The sequence below is a fragment of the Leuciscus leuciscus genome, assembly GCF_965113295.1.
Source record: "Leuciscus leuciscus genome assembly, chromosome: 1".
Classification (NCBI taxonomy): domain Eukaryota; kingdom Metazoa; phylum Chordata; class Actinopteri; order Cypriniformes; family Leuciscidae; genus Leuciscus; species Leuciscus leuciscus.
The window spans coordinates 59,807,750-59,832,774 of record NC_138725.1 but is presented as its reverse complement, the minus strand read 5'-3'; the positions used below and the strand labels follow the sequence as shown (position 1 = coordinate 59,832,774).

The window sequence follows — 25,025 nt, the reverse complement described above, 5'->3', positions numbered from 1 at the left end:
TGAGAAAGTATTGAGAAAAAAAAGCATTGATGAAATGTGTTGTTTTAAAATAGTCCTGATTCCTGTAGCACAATCAGTAGAGCTTGGTGCTAACAGTGCCAAGGTCATGGGTTCAATTCGCAGGGACTATTAAAAAATTTGTACTTTGAATGCAATATAAGTCGATTTGGATAAAAGCTGGCAAATGCATAGAGTAAATCATAAATCATAAATCTAAAAACAAAAATAAGCTGCAATAGGAAGCTAAAATATTCATCAACAACCTGTTGTGTTCACACACTTTATATATTGAGGATTCACTTGACTAGACATTAGGGGAAATACACAAGAAATAACATTTATAAAAAAAATTCTGATAACATGCATGACTATATATACTTACCTATATACATATAAAATACTTTTAGCTATTAGTACCAAGTAATACTATGTATAACAGCAGATGGAATCATAGAGGGAATAATAATAACTGTCTACCAGGACAGTATCGGGACCACAAAAGTTCTTGTACACCTTCAGAACTACAATCAAACCGCAGCCTTTTAGTTTTCTGAGGAGGGCCAAAGTGTGAAGCTGCTAAAAATAGGCCTGGTAAGTGTTCTCGCTTTACAAGTGGATAAACATTTTCATTCAGCCAGGCTGTGGTTGTAAAGGGAGGTGAGGGTGGACCTTGGGGAGGCGTATGGAGAAGCTGAGGAGGGCTGTCTACAGAGGACCAGGCCATGCAGGCAGCCTCATTACACTTTTGGTGATGCTGTAAACACACTGACCTTTGACCCCTCACATTTGAGTGGGTATTTTCACAATGCCTTTGTGTCTAATGTGGTTGCCACATACCCTGACTGAGCAAAAACTGATTAGTCGCACACTATGCTGACTATTTGGAATGGCATCTGATTACGGAAACTACTGTTAAAAATAAAGCTGTAAATGGTTCCAGTCCTTTTCTGAACAAACCATTTGCATTAAAACCACAACACTAATTGAAGGATTTATAGTGCAACATTTTGGATCTCACAAATATGTCATCAATAAATTTAGAGCCATAACAAATGTTTGCACTGGCTTGTTTAGCCACTGATTTTACATTCAAGTTATATTCAATCACGGTCATACTTACGCCATGCTGATGACCATGAAATCCAGCCAATTCCACGGGTCTCGTAGGAATGTGAAATGACCCTTGCAGAAGCCTCTGGCCAGCACCTTTACCAATGCCTCAAAGGTATAGATGCCAGTGAAAACGTACCTACGAAGATCCAAATTGTACAATAAACAATCAAGGTCTATAAATGTGTCTCTATAACATCCACTTTAGGTTTCAGGTCAGCTCATTTTGTGTGAATTTTATTTCTGTCAGGACCACTATCGTCAAATACGATTGACAATTAGCATACAGTTTGGATTGGCGGTATGGTTCCGTTCTGGGCGAGTACGGATGGAAATACATACAGCATGTTGACAGGCAGGTAGAACATCGTATCATTGCATTTGGACCATGCAGTGAGTGGACGAAAAACTTTAGGTCCTGAGACTTCCACAGAAGATATATGTAAAAAAAAATATATATATATATATTTTATATTATATATATTTTGACCACCTCTATTATTGATTGCTAAAACATTGCCTACCCTACCTGTAAGTTCCAATTCCTGAATTTAAATTAAATTTGAATTGAGGTACCAAACAGGATGCAGAACTGTAATTTAAATCCAAGGAAGTAGAATTAAAATTAACTGATGTTCACATAAAATTATATAACTAATTTGACAGACCGATGGAACAATAAATAGATAGAACAATGGATGGATGGATGGATGGATGGATGGATGGATGGATGGATGGATGGATGGATGGATGGATGGATGGATGGATGGATGGATGGATGGATGGATGGATGGATGGATGGATGGATGGATGGATGGATGGATGGATGGATGGATGGATGGATGGATGGATGGATGGATGGATGGATGGATGGATGGATGGATGGATGGATGGATGGATGGATGGATGGATGGATGGATGGATGGATGGATGGATGGATGGATGGATGGATGGATGGATGGATGGATGGATGGATGGATGGATGGATGGATGGATGGATGGATGGATGGATGGATGGATGGATGGATGGATAGATAGATAGATAGATAGATAGATAGATAGATAGATAGATAGATAGATAGATAGATAGATAGATGTCATTGGTGGGGTTGTGTATTTGAGGAATGTTGGATAGATTTTGGAGAAATGGTGCAACTCTTACTCTACTGTTTTGCTCCAGGATGGAGGGTCACTCAGTGTCATGAAAGCACAGTTTGACAAGATGGTTAACATGATGAACAAGCTGAACAATTTGTTGTGAGTAAAGGAGAACTCAGAAGGAATGATTTGTGCCTCTAAACTAAACAAAAACTCTGAGTATTCTCTGAGTATTACACAAACCTAAGACGTCAACTTAAAACATGGAAATCAAAGAACAGATGGAGAACATTGTTGACATACTGTATATATATACATACATATATATATATATGACTATTTCCATGGGTTATATTGAATATAAAGGATATGAATGTATGAGTATTCTTATGGCTACTCGTCGAACAGGGTTGAAGGGACTTAGAATGTAGCAGGCAGGTTCAGCATTGAATCTGAATATTGTTTTCCCTTTGGTGACCACGATGAAAGTCTGAAAAACAAAAAAAGGGACAGAACAACTCTTGTGGAGTAACTATTATTCTGATAAGCCAGACCTGTAAAAAATTGTTCACATCACTGGTATTTTACTTTTGCCACTGACTTTTTGTGCTTTGTAGAATGGATCCAACTCTTCAATAGGAACATTGAAGAGCTCTGATGGAGGGTCTCCGTAAATGAATGGTAGGGACTTTCCTGCTTCCAAATCACTGCTGGGTTTGGGCAGATCTTCTTCAGTCACCTCGATATTCTGGGCCTTCATCTGTTCCTGCTCGGCGGCTTCTTCTGCCATCCGCCGCTCGATCTCGGCGAGCGACTCCAAAGTGAAGGGGCGGAACACATCGATGCCAGTGGGAGGGAGTAGGCTTGCCATCTTGACATTCTGCTGAAGGAGGGCTGCCACCACTTCGGGGTCTCTCAACTGTGCCCTGCAGGGATAGAGAAAGGTGGTTGTGGTACATTAGTAAACCCTCTCTGAAAGTCATCACATGAGATATTAGACCGTCTGTAATTCCTTGTACAACATTATTCATATTCAGTCATGCTAAACAAGTATTTAATTACATTTCTGTCAATTAAAAAAAGGAAATTATGAAATTACAGTTTATAATATATTATAATTTAGTTTATAAATAGCATTTGTCATCACATCTTAGTTTTCTGCAAACATAAAACATTTTTGTATGTCTCAGAGTTAGAAATAGAACAGGAAATTTGGAAATAGTTTAAATAATAGTGAGATTTTATACACTAGCCTTTTAAAGTTTGTGTCAGTAAGAAATCAATACCTAAATATATTAAACTGATAAAAATGTATCAAATTAACACTAAAGACATATACATGATCCTTCAGAAATCATTCTAATATGCTGATGTATTATCAATGTTGGAAACAGTTAATATTTTTTATAACCTGTGATACTTTTTCCAGGATTTTTTGATGAGTAAAAAAAAGAAAAAAAGAACAGCATTTATTTAAAATAGAAATCTTTTGTAACAATATACACTACCGTTCAAAAGTTTGGGGTCAGTAATTTCTTTCTTTTAATTTCTAGTCTTTCTAGTAATTTTCTAAATTAATATTTTTGTTCAGCAAGGATGTGTTCAATTAATAAAAAGTGATAGTAAAGATTTATATTGTTAAAAAAGATTTCTATTTTGAATAAATGCGGTTCTTTTTAACTTTTTATTCATCAATGAATCCTGAAAAAAGTATCACATGTTATAAAAACATTGATAATAACTGAGCATCAAATCATCATATTAGAATGATTTCTGAAGGATCATGTGACACAGAAGACTGGAGTCATGATGCTGAAAATTCAGCGTTGCATCACAGCAATAAATTATATTTTAAAGTATATTAAAATAGAAAACAATTATTTTACATTTTAATAATATTTCACAATATTAGTGTTTTACTATATTTTTGATTTTGAAGAAATGCAGTCTTGATGAGCATAAGAGACTTCTTTCAAAAACATTTCTTTTGAAAGGTACTGTATATAAAATGTTTTTTTTGTTGCTATGTAAATCCAACTCTTCATATAGTGAGGTGAGTATTTCTTGAAATTTTGAGATATATATGTACAGTCAAACTTACGAGAAACTATATATTACATGCAGAATCTTTCCTTTTTCAGTACAATGAAATGTGTAAATTAAGGCAACAATGAAAACTTTCATTAAAACATAAATCAAAGCATTATATTCCACAGTTTTACAACGGAAATACTCTAAAATTTGCACAGCACCGCCACAACAAACAACTATAATTGAGCTACACAAAAAATTTGCAATTGCGACAAATAGTCGCAATTAAGTTACATATATTGACCAAGTAACCTGTTTTAAAAGTTTTCAAACTTACAGTTGACGAGGCCATAGTTTTAGTTTAGGTCTGAATAGGTAAGGACCACGGTTCCTACTCCAAAACTCCGACAGGTTTATCTTTTGCTTAGGCATGGCTGCTCTGTCCCCAGTTAAAAGTTAAAAGCTCTCGACAAATTGAAGAATGCTATTTAGACTGTGTGCTGAAGTTTGTGGGACGCTTTTTTACTTCTAGGTCCAGCTGGACCAGGATGAGACCCTGCCCCCTCAGAGTAACGAAACAATTCAGCACACAAAGATTCTATTGAAGGCGAGAACAGCGTGTTGTTTCCACTTCAAAAGATTTGCCCTAGACAACTCTCTCTGTCAAATGTGATCACTAAATGAGAAAAAAACTCTATTCTGATAAATACTGCACACAAAAATATCAAAACAGCAAGGCCCAATCTGATTGGCTGTCTCTACAGTAGTGGAGGTCAAAAGGTCACTTTTGCATTGTTTATTCATGCCATCATATTTTTGAAAGATAATGAAAGTATACTGTATATTCCTGAACACACCTTTATTTGCCTTGATTTCTATCCCCCCAAAAAATAAAAAAATAATTAGGGATCTGATCTAAACATTTTGGTTGATACCAATCATTATTTATATTTTAAAGCCAATATCTGACAATACAAAACAAAAATGCTCACCTTAACATGCATTTCAAACAACACTAAACCATGTTCCTATACAATGGAAAACTGATTTTCAGCTTCAAAAAGCAATCTTTTCTATTCCACAACCATTTACCTACAGTTAAATAGACAAAACTTTTCACTTTTCATGTAACAAAGAACAGAGAAACAAAATGCCTATGTCTAAAAAATTGCACCAGATCTGAGTAAATATTTTATTTGTATAAAAAGGTCAGTCGACTACAAATAATGTACCCCACATGATCACGTGGCTGTAATTTATTGTCCAATGTTTGGTGATACCAAAATCTTTTAGTCACTAAATGTACTTAGAACATTTATGGATCTCTTCTGAGATCTGCCCACTGATCCATGTGCTGGGTGTTGAGACCTGTGTTTATGCCACTCCTTAAAGCGCTGGTCAGGGTCATTCCACTGTTACATAACACAGACTAACCAGTTCTGACAGGAATGTGTCTCTAATGAGGCCTATTATGTTCGGCTTCTGGGTTCTTCAGATTGCGCAGAAAGTGAATTGAATGAATTTGTTCTGATTTAGAGTGTGGTTCTGTGAAGTTGGGAGGGACCGAAGCCAAAGACTCATGCGGTACCTCAGCAGCTGCTGTAGGCCATCACCTCGTATGGCGTCGAGTTACTGGTGACTCTACTCATTCCTGTCGTGTGTTTGCTCGCTTACATTGTGCGATGAACAAGTCCCGCCTCCTGATAAATGCCTTCCGCCCACTGCTCGATCATCCTGCGGGGTCAATCTGGCTTTTACCCAGCCAAAAAAAATTTAATAAAAATACATACTTCCTATCTATCTATCTATCTATCTATCTATCTATCTATCTATCTATCTATCTATCTATCTATCTATCTATCTATCTATCTATCTATCTATCTATCTATCTATCTATCTATCTATCTATCTATCTATCTATCTATCTATCTGTGTTTGTGTGTGTGTGTGTGTGTGTGTGTGTGTGTGCGTGTGTGTGTGCGTGTGCGTGTGTGTGTGTGCGTGCGCAGACTGATTTGAGAATGAACGGTAAAAATTCACATGAGTGGAGGAAATGCTTCCATTGCAATATGATTGGCTGTTCAAATAATAAATCCGGCCTCTTATTTTCGTGCACATTCCACATCAGTGAGTCAGTCTGAATGAACAAATAATGATGGGAAGACTAAATAAAAAAGTAAACAACTCACCCACTTTATGTCATGTCAAAATCACCTGAAATGACTTGAAAACATGATCTGTGAAGGTTTTTTAGTGAGCTTGGTGAAATTAAATGGTGCATCTCTGTGTCTGTTAAACTCATGACACCTGCAGTGTTGACCGAGCTTTGATGACTGATTATCTAAAAATAAGTTGACTATAAAAAAGAACAGCTGAACATGAGCTCACAAATAAAACATGTAATCTGAAATTTGTTACTTTTTTGATAGTGCGAGTAGTGTTTGTTTGTATCATTAACTGTAACTGGAACATGAATCTGGACTTTGACCCCTTATTTCAGAACACTACTGTACACTACTATTATACACAGTATACTGCACACTTTTGTCCAGGACAAACTGCAGCTCTTGTTCGTGTTCTTCCTCTGACTTATCAAGATGTAGACAACAGATTCACTATACAAGCTGAAAGTTTTAGTTTGGCCCCTCCTCAATGCCCCCCTGAGCCCTTTGGGTGCTGCGAGTCAAGTCCACACTTTGTCTGCATCAGTGCGGGCTTGGTAAAAGGCCACATCAAGGATACATAACAGCCTTCTGAAACCTAAAATGTCAAATGGGACACACTACAATGTTCTACAACGGCCTGCAAATGCTCATCAAGTGCTCCATTTGGGACAGGGCTTTCGAGGGGACTGTAGACCAGTTAGATTGGGTTACATGTACTGGACCTCAACTGTTCCCTCCTTCAAACACGCTCCTGTCAGGTTATTTTTCATCTCAGGCTGCCAGAGATGGATGATGACTGGTATTTTCCCACAACTATTGGGCTTCAGTGCGCCAATCTGGTCTCCTTCTGATCACGCACATTTGGGTTTGCGCTTTCTCCCTCTCTTCATCGGCCTCTCTCTCAAAAGAGAGATCGAGAGTCAGAGGGGCAACAACAGAGTCTGAATAACAACTAGAAGACTCTCTGAATATATATAAGCGACATGCTTTTTAGAAAAGGAAAATTTTAAACATTAAAAAGAATTAGGGAGAATCAATAAATTATGAATGATTTACTGCCATTGTAAGAATTATATGTAATCAAGTAATCAAAAAAGTAACTGTAGTCTGATTTTGAGTATTTTAATATGATCTAATTACAAGTACTTATTTTTTGGAGAACGTCCAGATTACATGTAATCCATTACTTTCTTTCTTTCTTTATTAATTTATATAGCACAATTTAATACAACTGGCGTTGCCCAAAGTGCTTCACAGTAACAGAATAAAAACACAGAACAATAGAATAAATAAACATATCACATAAAAAAAACACATAGACAATAATCCAGTTAAAAAAGCTCTCCATTAGAGTTTAAAAGATGTTGTTTTAGCATGGCTTTGAACATGGATAAGGTTTTAGCAGATCTAATCGATTGAGGAAGGTCATTCCATAGTTTTGGAAAGATGGCGCCGGTGGTCATGGCATGCCGTCTACCTGCTCCGTTTGTTTTTGTTTTGTTCCTGTTGTTGTTAACCTGTTGCACTCACTATGCATCTTCATTACTACCAAGCACTAATATAATGTAAGTTATATATATATATATATATATATATATATATATATATATAAAAAAAATTTCTTCACATTATATAAATATTTTTACTTACACTTTTTAATCAATTTAATGCGTCCTGAATAAAAGTACTACACATAAACATATATATATAAATCTATATTAATAATATAAATATAAATACTTAGATGCATACATCTGTCCACACACATTATGATTAAATATGTCCATATAAATTAAAGATGGCAATCATGTTGTAGCAGTTTCCTTTTATCTCTTTTAAAGGAATGGCATAAACAGAATGTCCCATCAATGGCTTTTAAAGGATTGTGTCACTGTCAGACTTAGTGACAGCCAACCGGGCCACCAGAGCTCACAGTCAGCAGATCAGAGACACGATTTCTGCTAGTGCAGAATCGCTATGCACTGTATACTGCGAAGCCAGGGGGCCCGAGCTGAGACCTGAGAACTAGAGTCTCCCTGACACAGACGCAATCCAAACAGGCCATTAAAGTCTGATACATCCAACCTAACAATAAACAGACAGGAGTGAAGATCCAGATGGCAACATGTTCAACAAGTGTTTTCACCCGGCAGAACAAGGCATTAGTTATATAGGGCCAGTGTAGGGTCAAATGAGGATATGGACTGTGCTGACAATGCCTCAGGAGCACAAGGTCTAAACTGGATCAGTAACATCTAGTGTTTTGCCGTGTAACATGGCCTTCCATTTCCAAAAAGCTGTTGGAGATCATACCAGTCTCAACACAACACAACATTTAGAATTTTAGCCAACATACTGTAAAGTCTCGAAATGCCATCTTCACTAGGATGGAGCAAATGTAACCTGAGTATAGCAATAGACGGGACAAAAAGCAAACAAAAAAGGGAAAGTGATGAAATGGATCGAATGTAAGTTGGAATGCTCAGACACTGGAATTCTACTGTTAAAGAATTTAAGCCCATCGAACTGACTTTTTATGAAAGTCACGTACATTTTCATGGCCACCACAGTTTCATTCCCACCATATTTCAAATGATGTATAGAAATTACATTTAAAAAATATTTGGGAAAAATGGAAGTCTAAAATGCTAAGGCTAATTTCATAGATAGCATTTTACAGAATGTATAATATACACAATTAACACAAAGTTTTTTGTAAACAAGTAAAAAAAAAAAAGAGTTGGATAAATAACACTATGGGTCAAGCATAATATTAGGAAAACTATAATTAAAACAAATAAATTAAACAAAAAAAAAATTTAAATAATGAAAAAATATTTAAAATATTTTTATTTCAATACTAATATTTTATATTAATATTATAATATATATATATATATATATATATATAAAATATTAAGTATAATATATAATTTTCATACAATAAATATTGAAATGATTTGTTTATTTTATACTTTCTTAGTTTAAACATGTAATAGTTAATATTTGTATGATGAATGTTTATATTAAGGTAAATGGTATGCATGTGAAAAATAGCTCAAATAAATGATGACGGTCAGGTAAAAAGTAAACAATTTAAAAATGTAAAAAAGTTGAAATCATTAAGCCATGAACATAAAAGTTGAATAAACACCCATTTGTCTGCATCTGTAATGCATCACAGCAGAACTTCAATGAACATACAGCAGATAAGCAAAACATACAGATGAGTTAAGGAGATACCAAACGTAGCCTATAGTTCATTCACATTGACAGATCTGCACTGACTCAGGACGTGCCACATGAGGGAGGGCAGAGCAGGGCAGTGGGGTGGAAGTCTACAGTGGGAGGTGAGCAACACTAGACTGTCTCAAAGAAACAGGTGTTTGTTCCGGAAACAAAGCTGCATGGCTTTAGGTCTTTGGCTCTATTGCAAGGATCATTAGAGCGGCATTGAAGGAAACCACAGGCACGTACCATTTCAAAGAGTGAGGTGGGGGTGGGGGGAAGAGGGGAGGTTTCAAAACAGGATGTTTGTGGAGAGGTGCCGATGTACCGTATCATGTGGAGGACTGATGGCAGACCATATTTCTGAGCCTCTCACACATTCTCATTCAATAAGAGATATTACATATGCAAAAGGGAGCAGCAGTCAACTAGCATAATTGCAGTACTATATCTGATTCCTCTACAAGGCTAGTTTGTACCAACAACACAGCAGAAATTGTAAACTGAATAAAATCTGCATTTCCATTTCTGCACTTAGCAGACACTAAAGCACATTCAAAAACAAAGAATGCAACAACATAAGCTAGAATAAAGTTCACCATTATAATGATAAAATAGCTGTCCTCGTTTCTCTAAAGTGAAATTACTTCTAAGCAAAAATAAAATAAAAATACTGTCAGGGAATTGTCAGGGAAAATACTTAATGCCTAATGTTAACAAAGTAAAAGACTGGCATATTTCTATTTTTAGAAAAAGTATGGGTTAGGCATATACCACCGTGTAAAAATTTGGCATCAGTAAGATAAAAAAAAATACACTTTCATTTAGCAAGGACACATCAAATTGATAAATTTGACAGTAAAGACATTTATAATATTACACACACACAAAAAAAAAAAAAAACTTTTTCAAATAAATGCTGTTCTTTGGGACTTTGTATTCATCAAAGAATCCTGAACAAAATGTGTCGCAATAGAAAGCAGCACACCTGTTTTCAACATTGATTATAATAAGAAATGTTTCTTGGGCACCAAATCAGAATATTACACTCTAAAAGCTGGGTTGTTTCAACCCATGTTTGGGTCAAATATGGACAAACATTATTTAAAGCATTATTTAAAAATCATGTAACATTGAACTGAAAAATGGAGTAATGATGCTGAAAATTCAGCTTGGACATCACAGGAATAAATTACATATTAAAATGTGTTAAAATAGAAAAAGCATGTGATTGGACAAAAGTCTGTGTAGTGCAACTTGAGTCATCAATATTTTTGGTCATGAGAAAGACAATTTGAGCTCAAAAGGGAACCGTCATCAACTTGTTAGCGTACACTAGCATAGCCTCAAAGCTAACAAACAAGGACCAAGAGCCACTAAACTGTCTTTAATGGATGACAAGTAGAAAATAAAAGAGAAGCAAAAACTGACTGACTAAACAATATTAAAGAATATACAACTGGACCTACGAATTAGTTCTGACAGTGTTCAGAGATGACTTACAATGAATAATGTCTCCGCTTGTTCAAGTCATGACGATGGGAGCTTTTTTGAGCAAGCATTACAACAGTGTTCATGACAACACTTTGTCACAGCTACAAGTGGGCACTATACTAGTCCATCACCCCGCCGCCGCTGGGTCGCGCAGCCTCAACCGGTCTCTCAGATATGAAATACAGTACCGTTCATCCATCAGCGGCCTGTCATAAAACCACTCGTAACTCTGATAAAGGGACGCCATAATGTGATTTTAAAGGGCCTTGGACACAGACAGCTTTTACTAAAGTCTCTCAGTCTCTATCTTCTGGTTCTCTTTCACATGCATCGCATTGTGTTCTCGTTTCTTTTTTCCCTCTCTCATGGAGTCATATCTCACTTCTACTCCAGCACACTTCAACACCCTGACGCTTGCCGATCGCCTCGTGTCTAGCGTCCTCACCTTGTGTGATTGCAACGTGCCGGAGCGAAATACTCCACGTATGAATTCAGATCTATAGTCGCTGTCCTCAAATCCTATTCTTGAACATTTAATGAGGAAAGCGAAACCATGTCAAGATCAACAGCGTCAGGCGAATTCTGCTAACACTGCACTGATACTAAGAAAGGACTCCAGCAATGTTAGGGACATGGCAGTATCCTCGCTCTCCTCTCCACTGGCCTCTGACATTACTAATCACTCTAACAACAGCTATTCTGCTCTTTCTGATTATGTGAAATCATACTCGTTTAGCTGCTTGATAATGTGACAGACCTATGTAACTACACTACATCTTTCTCTGTGGCAAGGCAATGCTGGTAAAGCATTATTCACACACCAAAACATGCACATCTTTGCTCTTCGTTTTGCAATAGTAGCTCTAAATACATTTTGTTTCAATTTTACCTGTGCGCCATTATCTGTAACTGTGTGATGGCCGTATGATTGAGATGTTTTGTGCTTTTCATAGAATGTGGTCTTCATCTCACAATTTAATTGGTGCTACACACACACACACACACACCGGTTTGCATGCCTTATGGGGACATTCCATTGACGTAATGACTTTTATACTGTACAAAATGTATATTCTATCCCCTTACACTAACCCTACCCCTAAACCTACCCATCACACAAAACTTTCTGCATTATTACATTTACTAAATTAACAAAACTCTTCATTTAGTCTGATTTATAAGCTGTTTTCCTCATGGGGACCAAAAAAATTCCCATGAGGTCAAAACTTGTATTACTATCCTTATAGGGACTGTGGCGAGCAGGACGAGGCCCGTGGCGTGATTGATAATGTGCGAAACCTGCGCGACGCACCGGTCTCGTATCTCTCACGGAGGAGTGGAAGCATAAAAGCAGGATTGACTACAGTGAAGGACGAGAGAGGACCAGGCCTGGATTTATGTTGTGTTTTGTTTCTGTTTTATTGTATGTATAGCAGTAGTCATCCGTGAGGGACTGCTGCCTTTACTTTAGTTTTGTATTTGTTTATTTGATTATTAAAGTCTGTTGAACGTTCGCCGGTTCCCACCTCCTTCTTCCCATAACAACGAACTGTGTTACAGGGACATTTAGTCCTCATGACGTAGGGAATACCAGTTACACACACACACAACTCTCCTGGTCTCTTCAGAAATGTTATCAGGGTTAGGCACTCAAATGTCTCAATGGCTTATCATTCTGATAGACCCGCCGGGACTGTATTTCTCCAATTTCAGTTCTAGCAGCCAAGCAACCATGAGAATCAAGACCTTACCCAAGCAGCCAAGAACACACTAAACTCTAAGGCTAAACTCTACTGCTGTGACAAGCAGGGATCACTTTACATCCAATCGTGCAACCAAGAGCTTTATTTTCCATTGATGAAAAGGACAAAACATTTCAATCATACGGCCATTACACAGACACAGATAATGGCGCAAAGGTACACACACTAACAGATCTGCAGTTTTTTTTTTTTTTTTTTACAAATTAAACATAAAAAGTTTGGGGTTGGTAAGAAGTCGCTTATGCTCATTAAGGCTGCATTTGTTTATTCAAAAATACAGTAAAAATAGAAATAATGTGAAATATTATTACAATTTAAAATAAATGGTTTCTATTTGAATATATTTTAAAATAAAATGTATTCCTGTGAAGCAAAGCTGAATTTTCAGCATCATTACTCCAGTCTTCAGTGTCACATGATCCTTCAGAAATCATTCTAATGATGATTTGATGCTCAAGAAACATTTATCATCATCAATATAGAAAACAGTTGCTGCTTAATATTTTTGTGAAAATCTTGATACATTTTTTCATGATTCGTTGATGAATAGAAAGTTAAAAAGAACTGTATTCATTTGAAATAGAAATCTTTTGTAGCATTATAAACGCCATACTGTCAGTTTTGATCAATTTAAAGGGATAGTTCACCCAAAAATGAAAATTCTGTCATTATTTGGCTCAAGTTGTTCCAAACCTGTAAACCTGATTTTCTTTCTTCTGTTGAACACAAAAGAAGATATTTTGAAGTGTGTTGGTAACCAAACAGTTGATGGACCCCACTGACATCCACAGTATTTTTTTTCATACTATGGAAGTCAATGGGGTCCATCAACTGTTTGGTTACAGACATTCTTCAAAATATCTTCTTTTGTGTTCAACAAAACAAATAAATTCATACAGCTTTAGAACAACTTTAGTAAATAATGGCAGAATTTTCATTTTTGGGTGAACTATCCCTATAAATGCATCCTTGATGAGAAAAACAAACATTAAAACTGATCTTTAAAAGATCTTACTGACCCCAAACTTATGAAGGGTAGTGTACATATTTTTACATTCAACTAAAATCATTGGGTTTTTCAAAAACTTGTGGAGTTCATGCAACTCGAGTGTTGCTGTTATTTAAGCAGAAGAGGGACAAACCAAATACCAAACCAAAGACGTGTTTAATTACATTTTCACTCAAAATGTTACGCTGATAACATAATTAACAATAAAACCATTTAAAAAATTGTGTTAAATTAGAAAATATTAGCACTTGCACAAGTGGTCTCTGACTTAGGGACCCCACTCTTCATTTATACCAATATGAAATGTGAATGATGAATGTGTCTTCAACGTCAGCACAGGCAAACATTTGTGGGCATAAGATCTGAAGCTTCCAAGTGGGAAATGTATACCATTAATGCCTCTTTATTAAGTAATCATGGTATAGATTTCAAGTGCTGAAGGGCAGCATAGGAAGTGATGATCTGCCTTGTGCTAGGCATGCGTCTGAGTTGAACGGGCAAACTAATTCAATCCAGAGGTGAGAAACTTCATCGCCCATGTGCCCCAGTCTCAAGATGCCCATGTATCAGAGTCATCTCATGACCCACTGTCCCTGAAATGCTTTTGTGCTCCCAAAGTGAGAAAACTGAACATCCTTTGAATGTCACAAACAGCCGATAGCCTGGCTTTTACCAGGGAAACATCTCTGAACAATGAATCTGTTGTCAAACCCTCCATTCCCATGCACAACCAAGCCTGAGAATCTGACATGCTCTTTCAGAGTCAACACGGACGTCCAGCGAGCCTGCAGTCTGATGGCAGCGCAGGCGTCTCTACTAGGAAGCAGAGTCGGGACTTAAATGGAGTTTGGGCTGCTGACAGGTATTAATACGAGACAGAGACTCCAACCTGATCTGTGTGTCTAATGAAGGCTCGCGGGACAGGGGGTGACCTGGCCCCCCGAGATGTCTTGTTTTCTTACTTATGGCATAAGCCTGGCAGAGATGTCGCAAGCTTTGGTGGGGCCTGGCAATGAGTAGCAGGAGAGTAGATTATCGGGGAATGAAGGGCCTAGAGGTTCAAGTCAAGAGCATGCATTTGATCCTTTCAGTTCCAAAGATCAGCAGATGAAGCCATCGACAGCCTAAAGACAAGACAGCCCAACATCTCACTTGCAAGATAGCAGGTGACCATTTAACAGATGCTTGCATAGTAGGGTTGTAACGATATCAGAATTTTAGCAGTCAATAACCTGCCAAAACAAATGGAATTCAATGATTCTAGTTTCAATACCATAGCAAACAGTAAAATTGCATAAAGCACACTAGCTATTAAAACTTTTTTTTGTTTTACTCCTAACTCCTTTTTTTTAAGTTCAGTTGCACGATTTTACTTACTATGATGGGGGCTTGGCTCATGAATATTAATGAGCATATGTGAACGTTAACAACATTAGCAGCATAAATCATATCTGTATGATTGAATACTGAATACAATATTGAATACATTCATGAACCAAACCTTTGACAAACTATCAGAAATCACTTTAATATGCTGATTTGGTGCTCAAGAAAGATTTTATATTATTATTACTAAAGTTGAAAACAGCTGAGCTGCTAAAATTTCTTGTGGAAACTGATCGATTTTTTTAGGGAAGTTCAAAAGAACACCGTTTATGTCAATCAGAAATCTTTTGCTACATTATATGTCTTTACTGTGACTTTTTATCAATATAATGCATCCTTGCGAAATAAAAGTATTAATTTCGATATAAAAACCTTTGAACGGTAGTAAACAGTACGATATTGTACAACAGCCACATTTTCGTGCCACGTTAAAATAATGAGAAAAAAGTCATAATGTTTTAAGTATAAAGTTATAACATTACAAGATTCAGGTAGAAATATTTTGAGAATAAAGTCAAAATAACAAGAATTGAGATGATGCTTCCAATACTACACAAAAAGGTGGTATTGTTACTTAACAAATAAATAGTTTTGATTTGACACAGAAATACCAGTACTCCCTAATCTATAGAAAATATAAACTATAAAGCAAATAATCATTTTTTTAGGGTTTAAAGCTATATCCTTAGGGTTACCTGCCCACGTCTTTAACTACTGTACTTTAAAAAAAACATACAGTAATTTAACATATTCAAACTGATGCTCAAATAATATTCAGACTATTTGTGCTTGACTGCACAATGCGCACAAACTAACACGTGCATTATACCATCTGAGTTCAGCATGTCTGTAAACATAGTCCAGAGAGCCGGATGTCTCTGGAGGTGAATATGCTGAGAGACGCATGGGTAGACAGAATGTCGGCTCTAATGGCCAGATCAAAGGGAACTCCCGCCACTAGTTTTACATGGACATCCTGCAGTGACATGAAATAGCCTCAGCCATGCAGTGAAATGAAATGTGAATCTGAGTCTCAATACCTTATCTAAGGGCAGGGAGAGATAGTATATGTATATACAGGTCTGGTCAGCAGTTCAACATCTCAAAGTGTCTCCACAAATAAAGCTTGGCTATAAAAGATGAATTCTATATTCATGCACCAAGTTGTCTGGCAACGGTAAACAGCCTACACTCTGCTTAGTGTCGAGCCAACATCATCTCTGGACCGTGGTTAAATCAATGTAACATATGGTTCTTAGTAGCTTACTGCTCTAAAGGTTTTGAGACTTTCTCCATTAAAAAAGTCACTCTATAGGCAAAGAACCACAAACTATCAACAATACTATCAACAATTATTTCCTAATTTTACATTTTCTAGAGCAATTTTTTTTTATTTCCTATTTCCAAAACATTTGATATTGTTTTGTTTTTTTAAATTACAGCTGGATTCTGTATATTTGGAAATCCAGAGGTGAAAGCACCTTCAGATTTTTGTCAAGTTGATATCAAATTCAAGTTAAAATCAAATATTGTGTCAAGTTAAAAGAAATAATGATGATAATAATAATAATAATAATACATATGTAAAAAATAAAAATTACATGTAAAAAATGTAATTAAAATAATAATAATAAATAGAGCCTACACTACCGTTCAAAAAGTTTGGGGTCAAAAGTTTTTTTTATAATTTTGAAATAAGTCTCTTATGCTCACCAAGGCTGCATTTATTTGATAAAAAATGCAGCAAAAACAGTAATATTGTGAAATATTATTAGAATGTAAAATGTTTTCTATTTGAATTTTTTTTTTTAAATGTATCCTGTGATGCAAAGCTGAATTTTCAGCATCATTAGTCCAGTCTTCAGTGTCACATGACATGATCCTTCAGAAATCATTCTAATACGGTGATTTGCTGCTCAAGAAACATTTCTTATTTTTATCGATATTGAAAATAGCTGTGCTGAAACAGAGATACATTTTTATCAGGATTATTTGATGAATAGAAAGTTTTAAAGAACAATGTTTATTTTGAAAACAGTAGTGTAAATAGAAGCATGAAAACACTGTCTCTTCTGATTCCTAATTTTATCAAGAATCATACTAGCACAGATTTGTGCATATGCATTATCACAAACAAAAACCATCCGTATATTGATAACAAACTTTAGGATAACTTTTATCCTGTGTGTCTTCCTCTATAGGCTCTGATACAAATCAACACAAGTCCGTAATGATGAACTGTATAGGAATGTCAGCTGACACACATGCCAAAGCCACTGTTTCCTCTCAACTGCTGTGCTCAGTACTTCATATCATTCATGCCAACCCAAGGCAGACCCACAAACACTGATAAATAAGAGACATGGCACCCTACAAGCTGGGCCATATTGGTAGGGGTCAATAAGGAATGATGTTCCGGGCCCCAATGTATTCTTTATGATAGTGTTCGATTCTAAGATTCTAAAAAAAATAGATTGCAACCTGTTTTTCACTTTAGGTACATGCAAAGCTGTGTCGAAGCAGCAAAAAATACTGTGGAAGAAGCTGAAGCTCCAGAGATCTGATTTCAAATCTTATTTCAGTAAGCTATATCAGTGCACTTTTCTCCTGACCATGCTAACAAAGCTAAATGCAAAACTAAGTGTAAGTGCATACATGTAGGATACATGAACATCATCTTTAAGAGGAAAACTATCCGACAGACAGTTGAACGAGGCAGGCAGTGTTCAGAGAGACTGTTACTGTGACCTCTTCAGAGCAATCAGAGCCTCTGTGAATAATAATCACTAGTTCTGCGGAAATTGTTCTGAGCTAATTATATATATATATATATATATATATATATATATATGAAGCATGTCATTCAACTAGAGGTTTTACACTGAAGGTGTAAAATATTAGCATATTTGATTGCCTTACAGAGAGCACTTCTTTCAACCAATAAAGGCTCAGGAGGAGAACTTCTGCGTAAATGGCTATTCCAGTAATAATAGAATATTATAATAGGTCAAAGAAACAGAAATGTTAAAGAAAATACTAAACTGACATGACGAAAATGATACTTAGAAAGTGTTCTGAAGGCAAAAAGAAAAGTAGTATCATGACAGGTTTAGCTCACATTTTGGACCAACATAATATCTGGAAATGCTTTTATGCTTCATAAAAGCACAATGCAACCAGATTATATTAAGATCAAACTTCAATGCCAAGTTATTCAAGACTAATAAATTCAAGAGTAGCCTACTTTCAACCAGTTAACTTACTAAAAGCTGTTGCCAGTACAAGACAACCTTCAAAATTGCCAATTTTCTTTTTACCTTTCTCAGCAAGAATAAAAGGTTTTTCTTGTATCCTAGGTCCTTCGGCTAGTGTTCGTTTAAATCCACGCTGAAACTTTTGCTGGTCTGGGAGAAAGTCCAGGCTCCGGGCAGCTGTCGCTTACGCACGGGTGTCTTGATGAAACCTGAGAAACGCCTCAGGTAGGATCATCACTTCGCCTTAAACTTGTGACACACTGCCAACTTCTCCCAACTGTCACACTCCTGGGGGATAAAAATTGGATTAAGACCAACCTAATGGTAGATTTTAAACATGATTATGGATAATAAAGTTACGTTCACTAGGTATACCTTAACACGCTGACAGGAGTGAAGAAGTGAAATTAAATAAGGCAGTTCTTGCGTTGTCATATAGATGGATGCACGAAATCATCTAGATCATTTTAATTAAACGAATTAACCACGGTTTAGAAATAAATTAAAACAGCTGTATATTAGCCTATTTATTACTTCACAGGCAATCTGTCAACTGATTGTAATAACACCATGACCTGACATGATGCAGATTTTCTCGTTGCCCATGAGCACGCTGAGGAAGATGTCCGGTTTGGAAATGAACCCGTTTTAAAAGGTAGCCTAACCAAGTGCTTTCTGGGAGCACGTTAATTTATGACCTCCCTGAAGTGCTACAACAGCCAATACTGAACTCTCTTATGTCTAGTGGTGTTTTGTTCATCAACAAGTCCGTGATTTCAACAAGTCGTTAACAAAGTGATGACTTTGAAGCATTTCATTGGTAGGACCCACTGAATGTCCTAACTTCCTTGACTGAAGGAGTCGCAGTTTTGAGTCTGAACACCCTTGGAGGAACTGTTTTCAATATGAACAAAATTAATGAATCAGCCATCTGATTTAACTGAGACACACTTTTAGCAGTCTCATGAATTAATTATTAGACGCAAATTTTAATAAAAGATTATATTTTGGTCGTGATCGGTTGAGTGAGTGATCCAATGACTCACATAGGACACAAAAAGCCACCGAAAGAATCAGCAAATGAATAATTTTGGTCAACAGATTCAAAGGATTTTGGTCAACAACAGGATTTTGATCAACACCGAATGAATTATTGTGGTCAACAGATTCAAATTATTTTGGTCAACAGATTCAAAGGATTCGACTCACTGTCAATGAGATGAATAAAAAATGTTCACATTTGAGAAACAGATCTCATGAAAGCTGACCATATGCTGATGTGAAGGGAATGTACTGTGTTAATACAAATATGTGGGCTATAATTGAGTGTAGCCAGTTCTGTGCACTTGTGCTAAGGGGTTCTTGGTGAAAGCGATTCAACTCAAATGGAAATACAAAGCACATTTTCATATGTTTCGCAATGTTCTATGAAGAACTGCATTAAATCATGTTTTCGAAATATCTGAAGATGAAAACAGGAAATTAAATGAATAGACTGCATTCATGGATATGACGAGATCCTCTGTTCTCTCTCTTCATTTAGTTTTGTGTGTATATTTCCAGAGGATTTCTGGAAGAAGTTAAATCCCATACATGAATTTGCGATACAAAAAGGCTTTGTAGAGAAAAGACTACATCATACACAACAATGGTGTATTCAGAGTTGTTATTCACAATGAAAACTCAGTAATGGACTAGAGACACCAAGTAGTCTGTGACATGATGTATTGCTATTCAGCATTAATTGAATATTACTTGAGAGGTCAAACAGATGTCAGGTTTATCTGTGAATTTTGCCATGCCAAATTCAGTAAGGCCCTCATAATATCATCTTCTTACCCAAGCACGCTAGAAAGCATATTGGGCAACCATCAATATAATATAATATAATATAATATAATCAATATAAATTATAAATATTTTCAAAAAATAGCAATGGTATAATTGGTATAAGTGGCAATGCATCTAAAGGAAACTAAAATAGTTATTTAAAAGTGTATATTGAGATATGACCTATGGATATGACTAACAGACTTGAGCTTGAACTCCATTCCCAGACAGAAGCTGTCAATCCATCTGTCTCAACACCTGTCATTTCATCTCATAATAGCCAACTGGCAGGACAACGGCTCAACCTACTGGTCATTGGTAGTAATGCACTAGAACACTAGATTTGAGCATCAAGGCCAAGTTGTTCCAAATTTTTAATCTGGATCAAAATGATCTAGATTTGGAAATCCCATGTTTTGCTCTCCAGGATCATGTAATCCATCTTACTTTTGTGCTGGTTTTTTAAAGCAAAATATTGATCACCTTGATCCAAATACACACTTTTTTCAGATTGCCTAATCCGTATTACCAATGCTCCAAAGGGTGTTACATTTCACAATTGTAGGGTGTTAGCCATGTTAAGAAGAACAGGTAGAAGAATCAGAACTATCAGACCCCTACGGAAGCACTAAAGGGACATATAATATTTTAAAGCTTTTGCGTTCTCTCACAAAGTTTTGCGTTCTCCAAGAAATGTTGTGTTCATTCGCGAAGAACTCAAACGTATTGAAAGTGAACACAAAGTTTCTTAGGGAATACAAAACATTTGCAAGAGAATACAAAAGCATTCAAATTCAGTTTTGTTTGATATTGACAGCTTTTTGGGGGATTGTTTTATGGTGGTGTGGTGGATTTTTAATAGATAAAATAGTAAACTGTATATTAAACTAACCATGTTTCTAACATCTAACCTTATTTCTCTTTTTAGGCCTAACTTGATAACACTTTGAAACACAATGTACTAAAACATTCTGTTTTTGAATGTTGTGTTGCCATACCCCTTTGACTTTGGTTGTGTGAGTGAAAAAATAACAAATAAAGGGAAATGAAACTAGACAGATGACTAAGTTTGAACCTTGTGATTAACAATTAAGTAATCATTAAAACAAAGTTTGCTTCACCTAACAGAAGGGTTTGCATAATTATGAAGAACCAATCAAATTCATATAATTTTGCCATACCTCCCTATTCTATAAAAACTGTTGTATTCTTTTAGCTGGTGGGATTCTCAGTGGAATTTGTCTGAGATCCTCCGGCCTTGCTTCTTCTTGGGGGAAATTCTCTGAGAACTGCTTGAGAGATCCTCCGGCCGTGATTAAAGCATTTGGTCATTTGCTGAAGTCTGTCTGTCGATTATTCCTGCGCAGGAAGTAAACTAGTTAGGGAAGCAAGTTAGTTAGGTAGACTATATATTGAACGTCGACTGGAGACGGCCCAGGTAGCTATATAGGGAACGTCGATTGAAGACGACCCAGGTAGACTTAGAGTAGGAAGGGAACGTCGATTGGAGATGACCCAGATAGTTAGGTTAAGGGAAAAATCTACCAAGTGGCAAAATCTTCACTGTACTGAAAGGCTTAACAGGTAGTCTAATGTCTACTTCTAATTTATTACTTTAACAGTTAAACTAATCAAGAGCATTATAAAAATAGAAATGTGTGCATATATGACATGATAAAAATGTTAATTGTATTTTTGACCAGTTTTAAAGTTTCAGTACATTTTTGTTGCTGAAATCTACCCTTCGGCTGGGATTAGGATAATCCTGATTTTTTTGGGATCAAAAGTATCCCAATCTTAAAAAATAAAAAAAGACGATCTGATCCAGATCAAAACCAAGATTGGATTTTGTGATCTAATCTGATTTCCGAATCCTTTTTTTCTTTTTCGTTTGAACAACCCAAGATTTAACCCAATCCGTTCACTGAAATCCAATCAGATTAGGCTATACTTTAAACAACTGGCCCCAGAACATTCAAGGGCTGAAGAGATCGATTTTGGTTTAGAGGTTATATTGTGATTATAATTTTCACAATTTAGTAATAAAAACATAGACATTTATTTTGTGTTAACAGAAGTTAAAATTACAGCTCTGGATGTAATTGAGCAACATTTTAAACTATCTACTTGCTGTCTTGATACACAGCCTACTTGATTTTATTTTCTAAAATAATGTGTCTTTAAACTGTCTAGACATAAATAAAGAAAACAGAGCTTGGTTCAATCATTAGGACCCCAATTTATTTTTAGGCTTGGACTTATGGTGTCCTTTAAATATTTTGAATTCGTTTTTATTTTTGTATTTTCTGTTTTCCATTTTAGGTAAAGTTTTAGTAATTTTGTGTTTTTGTCACTTTTATAAAAAAATGTCTACACGTTTTTTTTTAGTTTTTTTTTTTAGTTATTGTAGTACATCAAGTTAAAATAAATTAAAAGAGAAACTTGCAGCTTTCACTTTCAATTCTCAAATAACTTTTCTCCAATTGGATACTCAACAGCAAATCTGGATTAGCAGCTTCTAGAATTAGTTATGCTGCCCTCCTGTGGAGCACAGACAAAAAGACAGAAATTGGAGATAAGAGAATCATTTACTGTCAATGATGTGTCATAGAAGATCATTTTATAGTATTTTTATTTATCGTTTCCATAGTTTTTTCTTTTCTATTCTATTCTATTCTATTCTATTCTATTCTATTCTATTCTATTCTATTCTATTCTATTCTATTCTGTTGCTTATTTTGGTGAAGCCTACTTTTACTATAACTTGAATATTCAAGGAAACTGTTGCTGCAGCAAGTTAAATCACTCATCACAAAATTTACATGCAGTGCATCATCCAACATTGTTCTTTCAGACAACAGTTTATTGAGTTATATGACTCATGGAATTATATGACTTAATACGTCAGGCACCTCGAGTTATATAAAGTTCTAGACGGAGTGAAGTGACAGACATTGAAAACAATGCACATGCTTACATCCTGGAAACACTTCTCTCCTCCTACCCTGTCAGTAAGAGTTCAAGTAGGCTTAACAGCATGAAACCAGACACTTCCAACAGCCCTGCATCTCTCTGTCTGGAGAGGGACATCCCACAGAGGGAGACCTAGAGGGGATGAAATCACAGCAACAGAAGAGGGTCCCCGTGGCATGATCCATACATGCAAACAGATACCGGATGAGTAGAAGTCTATACTCCACTCCTGCTGTGTTGTCTTATGCGATTCACTAAAGGCTTCTGGTATTAACACCAGAGCTGAACTGACAGATGGAGCGTGCAAGGGGAATTTAAATTGAACATTTAAATCTAGGAGGTGAGGTTTAGACAGAAAGTTGATCAGTTGCAGGTCAAAAAGTGGTTACTGGATTTGAGTTTAATCCACTTCTCTTCTGTATACACTTTTTTTTATTTATTTTTTTATGTTTATTTTGAGCTTTCAGTGAAGTTATGGGCATGCACTATAGGCAAGAATTTGTATTTCCTTCAGCCTGAGGCTTTTTCATTTCAATTTACGGTGAGAAAGCAAAGGAGCCTTTACATTTGCCAAAAAAAGCCCAGCCCAGCTGAGAAAAAGTAACCTAAAAATAACGTTACACATTACTTTCTATAAAAAGTAATTAAGTAACACAATTAGTTGCTTTTTTAGGGAGTTAATCCATTGTTTATTCCCTGAGGTTCAGGGCTGAGTGAACAGGTGGATGATGCTCCTTCTCTTTTAAACTGTTGTTACTGGTGTCGGCTCCAGACGCCTGAATAACAGACATCAAGGGTTAAAAAAGCGAGAACGGCAAGCAGTTGCTGTTCATAACAAAACAAGACATAAGGTATTTATCCTTAATAATTCCCTTGATCTTTTGAAACTCACAAAGACAGAGAGAGGGCTGTCCAGTGAAATATAACAAATATCTAAACAGGAGAAAATGGATTACAATTAAAGAAAATTGTTACAGTTGTTTTCTTAATCATTGTAGTTGGTGATTAAGTGAAATGTGTAATATTTTTAATTCTCCCAGCGCAGATTAATATGCAGAGAGACAATTAAACTGTGGTGTTCAAAACATTGCTGATTTTATACTGACCAATGGCAGACAGGGGTAAAACATACAAATGTAAATGAGACAAGTTTCCAGAAGTGTCCAAATTTATCCATGGTAATGCGTTAGCTGAAATTTCCTCCATCATCTCCTCAATTGTGAGCCAACAGTTATATGAAAATTGCAGGACCTGCCAGTTTCATCAGAGACATAGACAAACAAGATCTTACTACCCTCTTAAAAATAAAGGTTACAAAATGAGGTTTTCGCAACAATTTCATAGAAGATCCATTTTAGGTTTATATCACTCCATTATCAATTTTATCACTCACATGAAATCGCAGCAATAGTCAAGTAAATCAAGTACCTCCCAACATTTTTCCTTGTCCGAGAAGCCGTTTCACACGGATATATGTCACAATAAGGAAGAAAAGACTATTGCAACTTCTGTTTCAAAGTACTCTTTAAAATAACGTTTTGGGTAAAGAACATTAGAATAATCTCAATAACCTTTTTCCACTATAAAGAACCTTTTGTGCAATAGAAAGGTTCTATGGATGTAAAAGGTTCTTCATTGAAACTGCTATCATAAATTCCAATAAAGAACCTCTATTTTTAGAGTG

The 25,025-nt window shown here is 36.0% G+C and overlaps 1 protein-coding gene across 4 annotated transcripts in view; it reads right to left on the bottom strand.

Annotated features, from left to right (window-relative positions):
* scn4ab (sodium channel, voltage-gated, type IV, alpha, b) overlaps positions 1–19,197 on the bottom strand; it is a 41,145-nt gene extending 21,948 nt beyond the window's left edge. The window contains exons 1-6 of one of the 4 annotated variants that reach the window (XM_082183742.1): positions 18,914–19,197; positions 18,602–18,826; positions 2,810–3,134; positions 2,580–2,698; positions 2,273–2,362; positions 1,121–1,249 (exon numbers count right to left, since the gene is read on the bottom strand). In XM_082183742.1, the coding sequence (XP_082039868.1) occupies positions 1,121–1,249; positions 2,273–2,362; positions 2,580–2,698; positions 2,810–3,079 (608 nt within the window). In that variant the 5' untranslated portion in view covers positions 3,080–3,134; positions 18,602–18,826; positions 18,914–19,197. Of the gene's footprint in view, positions 1–1,120; positions 1,250–1,452; positions 1,552–2,272; positions 2,363–2,579; positions 2,699–2,809; positions 3,135–4,576; positions 4,789–11,135; positions 11,250–18,601; positions 18,827–18,913 lie in introns of those variants that run through there. The other 3 variants (XM_082183741.1, XM_082183740.1, XM_082183743.1) reach the window with 3 other exon arrangements.
* Positions 19,198–25,025: the final 5,828 nt, after the last annotated feature.